The sequence below is a fragment of the Centruroides vittatus genome, unplaced genomic scaffold (genome assembly GCF_030686945.1).
Source record: "Centruroides vittatus isolate TY-2023 unplaced genomic scaffold, ASM3068694v2 scaffold_384, whole genome shotgun sequence".
In the NCBI taxonomy this organism is placed as follows: Eukaryota; Metazoa; Arthropoda; class Arachnida; order Scorpiones; family Buthidae; genus Centruroides; species Centruroides vittatus.
The window spans coordinates 478,896-492,415 of record NW_027122705.1 but is presented as its reverse complement, the minus strand read 5'-3'; the positions used below and the strand labels follow the sequence as shown (position 1 = coordinate 492,415).

Below are 13,520 nucleotides of genomic sequence, written 5' to 3'. Positions count from 1 at the left end.
CGGATATTTTATGTATAACATTTATTCAAAGAAAATTATACAACATACATTGTTAAGGAGCGTGAATCATCTCCATCTTTTCTTCTAGCGTGAAATGAACCAACCTGGAATGTGAAATCGATTTCCAGAAAACAAAAAAAAAAAAATTCACAGATAATATGTCCGATAAATACACCAAACAATACACCAAATTCTTGGGCTATGTAAAAGCTCTAAATATTAGAAATTAATTAATTTGACTAGAGGTAGGCAGTTATGCTTCCATCTTGTATTAAATTTAATAATTATGAATAATTAATTTTTAATTTAGACATTTCTAAAAGTTAATTTGGAAAATTGATCATTAAATTTAATACAAGATGGCAGCATAACTGCCTACCTCCAGTCAAATTAATCAATTTCTAATATTTAATTATAGCCTTTACGTAGCCCAAGGATTTGGCGTATTGTTTGGCGTGTTTATTATATAATGGGCTATACATTGTTGATATACGTAATATGTGTGAACACAAGTTTGGAAAAATGTGCGATCACAAGCAACACTAAGATGCTAGCGGAATGAGTGCTATACACAGGAAGTCTCAGATGGAGCATGCACACAATCTGGGACTTCCCCTCTCCTAGTCACTCATTAAGCGAGTCATTTTTTTACAATTTGCTTTGCTCGTTATGCGAGGTGCTCGTTAAGCAAAGTTCCACTGTAGTAAATCACAAGCAAATTAAAATATATTTACCAAATTTCTGTATCTGTTCTGTTGAGACAAAATACTTTTGTACACAATTAAAGACTTCAGTGGAGATCCCAAAGAAGCAAAATGTCTTTGCCTTAAAAATAAAATCAACATTACCAAAATGTAGAAATCAAAAATAGAATTCTAAGACGAGTTATTAAGAAGCTTACATTATTATTCCGAAACCGTCATCTGGATAGACCTAAAATTACAGAAGAGCCGACAAAATTATACTTAATTGTAATATTTCCTTTGATATTAACATGCAAATGAATAATTTTAATAGTACTTTTGTATAATTTCTATACTTATTAAGAATATATGCAACAAGCTGATACACTTGTAGTATCAAATGATCGGTTGGATTATTTTTTAGGCTGTATTAACAGAGCCCAATAAATAATCCAAGAGATTGTATGTTCTTTGGAATTAAGCACAAGTTTGCTATGGAGGACTTATCATAAAGGAAAAACTAGATTTTATTTCCTATTTTTCGTAAGAGGAAATGCATTTTGGGCCATATGACCCTCTTTGGTCCTTATTACATATAATGATAAAACTGTAATATAACTAATGGTGACAACTGGAATAACTGAGTGTTAACACTTAGTTACTCCAGTTCAGTCCAGTTCTGAGATTCATATTTTAATGTGTTAAGTTAAAAATGGTACAGTTAAGCAGGATAATTAACTTCTACATAATATTTTTCACTGTTTCTGCACTATAAGCACTAAGAGGACCTTTTTTCTGTGCCCGTTACGGATTCGGCCAGGCCACAAAGGGAGCATCTGGGTGGCAACTGACAAAGCCCGACATACCTAGGAGAGACTATTTATGAACAATAACTGGGATTGTTTGCCTAGAATTGATCGTGGGTCCCCCAAAGCATTAGACCTTCACTGATCATCCATCTAGCAGAATTTATTTAAGAACATGTTTTTAAGTTTTTGATAAAATGGCCAGGATTATAATTGTAAAATTAATACACAATTAAGACTATAGAAACGAGTCTTTCGATGTCTTTTCTCACACCTCAGAATTTTCCCAAGGTGCGAGGAAGCATATTGAAAGACTCGTTTTTATGGTCTTAATTGTGTGTTAATTTTACAATTATAGTCCCGGCCATTTTATCAAATGTTTATTATATTTTTTATTTGTGTCATCACTGGAAGGAAGTTTTGTAACGTTTTGCATAGTGAGGCAAATGAGTAGCCTCTAATAAAAGGTCAACTCTGCCATAAGACTGGTTTTTGCCTGAGGTGTGAGAAAGGACATCAAATTTCTATAGTCTTAATTGTGTATTAATGTTTTCAAGTGTTTTGAGCAAATAAACTTTAAAATCACACCAAATATTTGTTTATTGATTTAACAACTTCTGAAATGACTAATTAAGCTTCAATATAGAATTCTATAAATAAGTGGAAGTTTAATAATAAAATGCCGACATTTTATGTTCTATTAAGCAGGACTAGAATTTGACTTTAGTTTTCAGAATTTGTTTAAAGATTCTGATGAGAAAAATGAGTAACTTGAATAATGGAATATTTAGTAACACACAATATTACTTATGAATGTGTTAAAAATAGTGTGTAGCTTCATTTTAACACTCTCTCGGCAGTTTAATATCTTCATTGCCCTTGTAATCTTTTATATCACCACACGAAAATGCACCTGCATTATAAGAGATGATGCACCATTCCCAAATATATTTCAGTAAAACAAATTATTTTCTACAATATTACATATCGCAAGAGATCTAGAAAATATTACGTTGATGAATAATTATATTTTTCTGATGATGATGACACATTGGAATCAACACTATACAGGAGTAATCAATGTGCTTATTACTACCCTACTACATTTTGTAAGAAGCATTTAAATCACAAATGTTCATTATTAGAAACTCGAGGGATAATAGCGAGGTTGAGGCCGAAGTTTCAAATGCAAAAATCGTCGGACGTTTGACACCGCTTTCCCGTAAGCCTAAAGTTTGACAATGGCGTTTGGAATGTTGAGTGTGATTCCACTGACTTTCCAAACACCATTGTCAAACTTCTAGGCTTACGGGAAAGCGGCGCCAAATGTCCGACGTACACATTTTTGCGTTTAAAACTTCAGCCTCAACCTCGCTAATATTTAAAATTCTAAATGAATAAAGCAGTAGAACATGATAAGTTGGTCAGGCTACTACTTCTCAAAGTGAAGTTTTCATTTGGTCAATGTGCATAAAATATGAAAGAATAAAAATCAGTCAAACCATAAGAAATTTACCTGCTCATATGTAACAAATGCAGAATTTGGGAATTTAGCAGCTGACCACCGAATTAGATCATCAGAGCTGCAACGTAGAAATTGTATTTAAATAATTTTATTTTTTGGGAAGAATTCATAACTTTATAAATATTTAAATTAGTTTTTACTATGTTTTCATAATTTTTATTTAAAGTAATAAAATAAGTATTCATTTTAAATGTATTTAACCTCTTCACATCCATGTATACAATAGCACATTCTGACAGGAAGAGTGTTGGAGCAGAGTATCTGATTCCCATTTCCATAAAAACATGGTCCACGTTTCTAATATTCTGTAGGTCGACGCCAACAAGGATGTAGTCTTCGGTGGAAAGAACTGTAAGAAATTAATTTCTGTGAGCTGATAACTCGCATAACTTTAAAAGTAAAATATAAAACTTTTCAAACTTGTGTTTGACAAATTAAATTGATTCTTTTCTTCCAGACTATTCTAAATTTAAAATTATAGTTACTACTTTCATTAAGAGATGGCATCTAACGCCTACCTCTAGTCGTTCTCATCGTGTAATTTCTAATTAATATTTGTAGCATAATTTCTGCCAAATTAATTTGGCTGTTGGTTGGTTGTTTAGTAAATTTAGATTGCATTCTAAACAAATATCAAATTGTCTAAGGGCATATTTTGTTTATTCTTTTACAGGTAAAGCATGGTACCAAGTAAGGAGGAAACAAATCCAAATTATTTTGCTGTTGGTGACTGCAGATCACTCCAGGACCACATGGCACATGCTCGTGGACCGGACTTTCAAAATTATCTTAATATATGATTACGATTTTTGTAAAGATTCAAAAAGTAAACAAACTGTACAGGTTTCCTTTAGTTTTTAACTAGTGTTCTTTGGCAACAAGAGAGTTTTTCCCATATCCAGCATGGATTTGGCCAGGTCTATATTTGAGGTAGTCGAGCGACGAAGAACAGGTTCCTTGAATCCAGAATAGACTATGCCCAAGATTCCTGAGGTTTCTAATATGGATCCAGCTCCCTCAAAGCAGAAAACTGACACTTTACAGTTCTATCTTTCCAACTGTTAAGTTTCAAAAAATGATAGTTACAGAAAACAGACTGTATGTGTATGTAGGATATGCCCTATATTGAAATGTCCACAAAATGCAGCAAAAATATTAAAATTTATTTTAATATTTTTGCTGGATTACTTGTTTGAATCAAACGTATGGAATTTTTCAACACATTTTGACATTACTGCTTCTTGTTTTGGGGATTTTTTGGTTATCTAAAATAAAATTTTCATCACAATCATACACAAAATATATTAAGACAATCTTTTTCTTACTTAAAAAGAGTTAGTTGATGTTTCATATGTAGCAGTCGACATACAATAGCTCGGAATTTCCTAAATACTGCTTTGTAGACCAGTGCTGCATCCACAATGAAATTTTCAGCAATTGCATCAAATATGACAATGATGATAAATTAAAATAAAATATAGATGTTGGATCTTCAATTCCACTTCAGGTTGCTTTCAATCCATTCCAACTTTCATGTTGTGACAATGTACAAAATCTCAAATTTTCCAACATATTTCAATGAGGTAACTATTTACAATGTAACAGCTATTAAACATTATAGGTTATTAACAGTTACGTAGTCAAATCTTGATTACGTGTCAGTCATCTGGCCAAGACAATTGTGGTATCAGCCTATTGCTCCAAAGGACCTGGACAGGTTAAAATATCCCAGAAACCTTTCAGAAGGTAGACCGTCCAAAATTTGCCAGAATCCACCTTTTCCCTCCCAGTCACTGCATTGTGAGCCTGGAGAAAACCTTGACATAGTGTCGTCCTAAATAATGTCATCCTTATAAAGTGCCAACAATTACTTAAAAATGGATCTTCCTTGTAAATATTAAACAGAAAATGTACTGCAAGTACATATTACTAAATGTATGATATTTCATTATAAATGGCATTGTCACCAGATTACATACTTTCAAACTCTCAAACATGCATAGATCCAATTACTATATAAAATTCTCATTGTTTGAGGTATTTCCATTCAACGCCATAAACTATTCAGTATCAATCTCGAAGTAAACAAATGGATGCTAACCGAGAGTTTGAGTGAAATTTTACAATGAAGTTTTTCTGTATTCAAAGTACACTTTTAAACCATTCTTTGCACAGACTGAAAACCACTGCAATAGACAATATGGCTGGATGCTAATTTATACCTGTTCCAAACAGGACAGATTCACAATGCAGTGGGGTTAGTAGGGATAAGATAACAACGCAGCAATGTACATGTGGGTACCGAGGAGAGAAGACGAGGTCAGACCTCTGTTTAATTTCGGCAACAAGTCGGAGGGACTTGCCCACGTGTCAGGGATGTCTTATTTGTCGGTAGGAATCCCGTAGGGACGGGACTACTTTTTATCCGGTCGAGTGTAGGAGGGAAAGTGGAGTCGTGGTAAGGCAATAAGCGAATATTCGAGCAAACAAGACACCATTTAACAGGATAACAATGATTTAATGGAAAAACAAAATATACGTTACAAAAATCTGACATAGAAGGGGTGACATATAAAAAGCTATATAGCCCTATCACGCGAAGGGAGAGAGAGAGTTCACATAAGTGGGTTCCATACCTCTTAGACAAGCAGTATTTCCAATATTCTGTCGGTCACAAGGATCGGTAATTCTTTTGAAGGGAAGGATCGGTAACTCTTGAGGCACAACGTAAAATATTCCTTTAGGCACCAAGGACAAAAATGGACAAGATCGCGACTCAATCTAAATCGATGATAGACTCCCCAGAGGGGGGGAAGGAAGCCTCTTATATAGCTTTTTGCTGGGAAAGTTGGTCACGTGCATGTGCTTAGGCCATAGGTGTTCCCGGGATGGGAAACAATACGGCGAATTCGGGCGCTAACTATAAACTTAAGTTGCAAGATGATCTGTGCTCAGCGTAAGAACAATGGATAGTTGACAGTTATACGGCCGGGGACGCATATTTTCTCGTCCAGGACCATTTTTAGGCAGGATGTTTATATCCAGGACAGTTTTTAGGCAGGATGTTTATAATAGGAAAAATTTCGATTCGAAATAGGGAACAATTTAATTATAAGTAGTATTATATTCGGATTATATCCGGATATAAGAAAGGGGTAATTATCAATTCGGATATAATTTATTATACTTTTATGTCAAGGGGATTTCCAGATCTCACATACACAATCTATAATAAAATTGTGAGTTACTGCAGAAAACTGGAATATATTTAAATCCAAATTTCGTAGCAAAAGAGTGCAAGTATACCACAAACCGACTTACCTATTTTTTTAATCTCAACCGGTTTTTTTGCAGACAATAGATCACGTAAAGAAGAATTATTCCTAATGCAATCAAGTTTCTTTGCCATTACTTCGGGAAAATCAACCTAAATTTAAAAAGTAAAAATCGATTTAAAATACATAATAAATTTAAAAATCATTCTTCACAGTCATTAAATTTAAACACGCAGCTCTATATCTTTTGTATTACATTGTGACAAGTGTCTACAAATAAATAACGACAAATTTCCTAATAAAATTAACATATAAGTGTATATTCAGTGTTAGTAAACAGAGTGAAATAATGGTTTTAACGAATTTCAAATTTACAAATCTTTTTATCAATCTGAAACAAAAGACTTTTAATTTTTATGGATTAATTATTAAAAGAAATAATAATTTTTTAATTAAAGATATAATTGTTGCCTAATCTACAATAATATTTATTTGTGTGTTCCATTTGATTTGAATTTTTTTCTAATTTTTGAATAATTTAAAGCTGGAGTAGCTTAGTTCACACCAAGCAAATGCGGAAAGCAAAAAATGAATGCAAAACCGGTTTAGACTGCAAGAAGCAAAGACTGATTGAAAATTTCTAGCAGCCAATCATTTATAAGCAAGAGAGAAGTGTCGTCGTTAAAATAAAACACTTTCAATGTCCTGTTTTTAACCATTGTTGCATATTTGTTTTAAAAAAAATTAAAGATATGTTAAAAAGAAAAGATGTTGAATGAGAGAAATGTTTAAAAGGGTGAATTATTTTGTACTCCCTTTGAACTTTGAATTAACAAAGTGCAGTACAACTGTATTACAGTTATAGTCTACTATACATAAAAGCTATATGTAATAATGACGCGCTTGGAACCAATTACAGTAAGATAATAATACAACACCTTCTGGGCGCTCTGCATCGGGTTCTTAACCATTCCTAGATAGTTATTCAATAATGGAATAGTGTTTAAATAGAAGTTCGATTATAAGTTTGAAAAAATTTACAAAAAACCATGTCGCACATGTGCAACGAGTCGGCGTGTCTGGACAAAATGAACGGCCCAGATAAAGTCGGCTACTATGTCTGAATCTGTTACATAAGTAGCGAGGGCAGTGGAAGTTCTCGCATAACGAATATCCACCTGATGTTCTTGTATTCTGATGATGCCCATGGAACATTTAATACAGCCTATATATATCAGGTCTCTATTGCATCTATTATCCCTTATAGGGACACTGTACACTCTGGGGAGTCTGGTGGGGATAGGAGAGTCCTTCCATTACGTAAGATGTTAAAAATAATTGGGCACGACCTGAAAGCAAGACATACTCGGTGTTTCCTGACAACCTTGGCATGTAAGGTTGAAAGGAACACCGAGGTTTATACCACATAAAACTAATAGAATGCTCTTTCCTCCATGGAAAGAGAGTATTCATGGATAGTCCCTTCTAAGGAATTCTTTGTAAATTAGTGTTGAGGCACTTTGAACAATATGTCTTACCTCATATTAACAATAGCATTATGTTATATGCAAGGTATGTCAATGATGTTTTGATTATTTGGAGGAAAAAACTAAACCTGTCTGCATTTATAAAGGCTTTCAATGATTATGCTTAGGGCCTCTCTTTGTGGGTGGAGCAAGAAAACTACACCCGAATACACTTTCTGGACATAGACATTACATTACAATATGATTGGTTAAGAACGAAAATGTTCAGTAAAAAGTCATATTCTCCATTTTTCATCCATGCAAAATTGCACGATCCTTTCAATTATAAGATCTCCTCCCTTAAGACCCTTGTAAGAAGGGTTTATTGTTCAATGGTTAAGGATAGGAAAATAGAGCTAGATCACATTTCATGCGTAGTCAGGCAACATGGATACCCCGCACACCTTATCAATTCTCTTTTTGTATGCCAAGAGCATCCAACAAAACCCTTACAATTGGAAGATGAGTCCTATTCAGTTGTTACTTATAAGGTCCTTGCCAACATCTACAAGGAAATATCCCACTTTACAAGCAACAGGATCGCTTATAGATCTCCTACTGTTTTTTCTAGTATTAGAAACAATAAGAACCAATTGTAGAGATACTGCATCCCGGGAGTCTATATTATCCGTCTACATGATCATAGAGTGAACCATCCATGTGAATATATTGGAGCTACTGCTTGTGGTCTAAAAATGAAGATCAAGGAGCATAAATACACAATTCAGAAAGATATTTCCACTACTGCATTAGCTTCTTTTGCTGTTAATAATGACGTGCTAGATAAATTAGAGAGCACTCATTTAATACAATGCAGTGATGACCCGACCAACCTGAAATATGTTGAAAGACTAAAAATATTCAAAGCATTTAAAAGAGGTAAGGCGATTAATTTTAAAGAAATGAATGCACTAGCAACTGCATGGAGGGAGTTCTTTGCCTTACAACAGGTCCTGAATTAAGTTTGAGATTTTATATTTTGTATAGACTGGTATAAACCTGAAGATAATCGTTAAAAATAAAGGAAAACATTTGTTTTTCCTTTTCATGCTGGTTTGTCAATAATTACATATGGTTGAAATTATGAATACTAGCAAATAAGTCAGGTAGAAAGCATTTATCAAGTGTTGAAGTACCTACCTCAGTATATAAACAGCTTGACGGAAATTTACCATCGGCTTTCAGATTGAAATACGAAGAGTCAAATCCAGCTCCAAACGAAACAATCTAAATTAATACAAGTATACTTAATAAATTATATTCTGAGTAGTTTCTGTTTTTTTGTTTATAGCAGTGTTCTCCCAGGAAAAAATTTTAGATGGCCAATTTACAAATTAGCTGCTGCAAACTTCCTTATAAATTTAAATTAATGAAGAAAGAACAATACTGTAGGATGTTCTATTTAAAATTGGCCAAAAACGAAACATTAGTGATGTAAATTTTATCAGGGATATTTAAGAGAGAAAATGTACGAGACAAATTCCAGGCCTAATATGTATGTCGAAGGAAGCATTCGCAAAGCTTTGAAGCTGTCGACATCAACATTTTCCACAAGTTTCAGTCTGAACACGATTATACTTACATAAGTGTGAATAGATGCTCGAGGATACCATTTCGGCATCTTCTGTAAATTTATGTACATATAAATAATGTTAAAATAAAGTTTCTAATGAGTATCACTCACTTAAATTCATTTGTATTGTTTCCAGCGAGTGGGAGACCAATTTTACATTGCACATCCTATATAATACCCAATTGTATTCTGTAGTATGGTTATCTTTAAAAATGAAATAAAAATATTTTTAACTGATCGGAAGAAATATTTGGCTACTCAATCAACCATCTAAAATCATCTTAGGGAGAATACAATTACAGTACTTTAAAATAATAATTTAATACAGTATAACTGATTCAAGCATACATCGTATGCAAAAACCTCTCCTAAATAGGAAAGAAATTTTCCATTCTTTTTTATGGTCAAAACTTGTACCTCATTCCAACATCAGTACTACAAAACACCTTCACCTTCATTAATTAAAGTTAAATAGACGTTTTATAGTATTTTAATATTCTAAATGGCATAGAACAAAATAAATGAAAGTGTTGATTGGGTTATTAATCAATTTGTAATGTACAGATAAAGTTTGCTAAACTGTGCAAACACATGAAAATGAATGGCACTACCGACATTAAATGAAGACATAATGTGAATGAAATAAAGAAAATGGATATTGGAACCTACATCCCATCTAATAATAGCACATGGGAATCTCAATCTTGTTTGGAAACCCATCAAAGTAAGTTTGTTAAGTGCTTTTTAAAAATGGAAATTATTAAGCACCATGCTGTCATCAAGTACCTCATCAAGAAAAGTATATTTCCAGCCAAAATTAAAATTGACACTAATAATATGTTCTTATATTACATTAATTCATAAGTGTTCATTCCTTTATATTTGTACTAGCAGGTAGGCCCGGCGTTGCTCGGGCAAAAGTAATGATAGCGAAGATTAAGATTATTACGTTATAGTCACAAAAGAAAACAAGTAATTTCATCAACGAACTAAGTATTAATAAAGGAAGATCGAATTTGAAAATCAAATGTTCTAATATTGTTCGATTTTCATGATGTATTCTGATTAGGCTATATCGTTCGATTTTCATTGAATGTTGTAAAGAAGAATGGTCGAGAAAAACCGAACTAATCTGTTTAAATTTGAAAATCGAATATATTCTAACATATTACTCTTTTTTTTTTTTTCCAGTGCCTGTAAATCTTGCACGTCGCTTTCTCTTGTTCTCCATTGTTACTTAACACTTTAGTACTTAAATTTGGTACCCTAACTGTGTACCAAATTTCAACTTTCAACTCCTAACCGTTTTAGCGAATATTAAGATTATTATGTTATAGTCAACCTTACCCATTTTCACAGAATGCAAGAATTGGGTCCTCCCTGTTTCCAGACTAATTACAGAATTTTTAGATAGGTCTAAAAATATGTTCGATTTCCCGCAAAAACGAAAAAAAACTGCATCTGCGACTTGCACGTCGCTTTCTCTTAACACTTCCATTGTTGACACTTCCATTGTTGATGGAAGTGTTAAGCCTTAATCCTGTCCCTCTTCCCCATGAGGAGGTATTTCGAAAAATCCCTTCTTAGTGTGCATTATTGTGACTTACCCTAACTGTGTACCAAATTTCAACTTTCAACTCCTAACCATTTGGGCTCTGCACTGATTATTATTATTATTTTGTTGGGTTAAGTGAGATATACTCGGTTAACACCGGTGGCTGTGTACTATGCCGGACCAAAGTCAAGGCATAGTAACCAAAACAGAAATTAAAGAAGTGTATCAGTGTGTGTGTCTGTATTCAAGAATTTTCTCACAATATGACATGTATTCAATATAGTGGCCTTCTGTAGTGCGATGTATGTGTTTCTATTCAATTGTAATGTGCCCAGGCTTTTGTGTAGTGTGTGTGGTATGACACCTGTAGAGGAGAGAACAACAGGTACAATAAGCACCCTATCCATCCTCCACAGATGCCTTATTTCCTGGGCGAGTTCTGTGTACTTGCTAATTTTTTCAGTGCATGCGTTTTGTATATTGTGAGTGTTTGGAATGGATATGTCTATAATGTATGTGATTTTATTGTGTTTGTCAATGAGTGTGATGTCTGGTCTGTTGTGGTAAATTGTTTTATCTGTGATTATGGCTCTGTCGTAGTACATTTTGTGCGTGTTGTTTTCCAATACTGTCTGTGGAATGTATTTGTAATATGGTTCATGGATGTCTACTAATTTGTGTTTCCTTGCAAGCTCTTGGTGTATTATATTTGCTACTTGATTATGTCTGTGTAAATAATCTGTTTGTGCCAAGAGCTTGCAACCAGAGGTGATGTGTTGTATAGTTTCTGGCATGATGTGACATTTTCTGCATGTGTCATTTGTGAGTGTTGCATCTTTGAGTATGTGTTTTCTGTAGTTTTTAGTATTTATGACCTGATCCTGTATGGCAATCATGAATCCTTCCGTCTCCCCAAAGAGGCATCCCCGAGCTAACCAGCTGTTTGACGCAGTTTTGTCAACAAAATCATGGGCCAGATCATAAGGATGCCTGCCATGGAGTGCCTTTCGAGCCCACGATTGCTTAATGGTGTCTATGCTTTTTATATGTTGTGTTGTGTCCATATGATGTGAGTGTAAGTTTAATGGTGTGTTATTCGAGTCTGCTAGAGTTACTGCTTTATGTAATTGTGATATTTCTTGTTTTTCATAGAAAAACTCTCGCAGTGACTGTATTTGTTTGTAGTGAAGGTTAACTATGTCAATCAGGCCACGCCCGCCATCTTTACGTGGAAGGATTAATCTTTCTGTGGCAGATTTAGGATGATGTTGTTTATGCTTAGTAAGTGTTGTTCTTGTTTTCCTTTGGAGTTGCTCAAGATCTGTGTGAGTCCAATGTATAACTCCAAAAGAATATGTGAGTACTGGGATGACATATGTGTTTATTGCTTTAACTGTGTGTTTTGCATTTAACTCTGTTCTGAAAATAGCATTTAACCTACTTTGGTATTCTTTAATTAATCTTTGCTTTATTTGTGCATGTTCTGTTAGTTTGGCCTGTTGGAATCCTAAATACTTGTAGAACTCGCCCTCTTCCATGGATTCAATAACGTCTCCATTTCCAAGTGCAAAATCTTCTTTCTTCAGGATTCCTTTTTCTATGTGAAGTGTTTTGCATTTATCTAGGCCAAATTCCATTTGTATGTCCTTGGTGTATGAATGTGTGATTTGTAGGAGTTGATGAAGTTGTTTTTGTGTGGATGCATAAAGTTTTATGTCATCCATGTACATGAGATGTGACAGTGTATACTGTGTTGTTTTTTCATGCCTGATATTGTAACCATATTGCGTGTTGTTTAACATGTTGGATAATGGATTCAAGGCTAGGCAGAACCAGAGAGGACTCAAGGAATCTCCTTGAAAAATTCCTCGCCTAATAAAAATTTGGTTTGTTTGTATGGAAGTGTTACTAACCCTGAGATGTAGTGTTGTTCTCCAGTGCTGCATAGTGTTTTGAAAGAATGCAATGAGTGATGGATGTATTTTGTACATGTGTAGAATATGTAGCAGCCAACTGTGTGGAACACTGTCGAATGCTTTTCTGTAGTCTATATATGCCATGTGTATGTTTCTGTGTTGTTTGTGTGCTTGCCGTAGAATGACTGAATCTATGAGTAACTGTTCTTTGCATCCCTTGTGATTTCTACGGCAACCTTTTTGTTGTTCTGTTAGAATGTCGTGTTCTTCAACATGTTTGTATATTTTGTTTGCAATACAGGATGTCAATAATTTGTAGAGTGTTGGAAGACATGTAATTGGTCTGTATTGTGTGGGGTCTGTGGTATTGTTGTTTTTAGGTTTCATGTAGGTGATGCCCTGAGTAAGAAAATTTGGCATGTCTTGTGGATTGATGATGATGTGTGTTAGGTGTTTAGCTAGTTCCTGGTGCAGTGATGTAAACTTTTTGTACCAGAAATTGTGAATGTTGTCTACACCAGGTGTCTTCCAGTTGTGTGTTCTGTTAACAGTGTATTGGAAATCATGTATGCTTATTTCAACACAGGGCATAGTTGGTATGTTGTGTAAGTTTTTGTTCTCCTCCTCGATCCAGCCTGCTTCAGCATTGTGCGTGACAGCA

General features: G+C 34.1%; 1 protein-coding gene across 2 annotated transcripts in view; it reads right to left on the bottom strand.

The window, feature by feature from the left end:
* Positions 1-13,520, bottom strand: part of LOC136988681 (tRNA wybutosine-synthesizing protein 4-like) — a 36,378-nt gene that overhangs the window by 11,577 nt on the left and 11,281 nt on the right. The window contains exons 4-9 of one of the 2 annotated variants that reach the window (XM_067286601.1): positions 8,956-9,042; positions 6,336-6,441; positions 3,216-3,363; positions 3,006-3,072; positions 902-933; positions 735-825 (exon numbers count right to left, since the gene is read on the bottom strand). In XM_067286601.1, coding sequence (XP_067142702.1) covers positions 735-825; positions 902-933; positions 3,006-3,072; positions 3,216-3,363; positions 6,336-6,441; positions 8,956-9,042 — 531 coding nt within the window. The remainder of the gene's footprint in view (positions 1-734; positions 826-901; positions 934-3,005; positions 3,073-3,215; positions 3,364-6,335; positions 6,442-8,955; positions 9,043-13,520) is intronic. The other variant, XM_067286602.1, reaches the window with a different exon arrangement.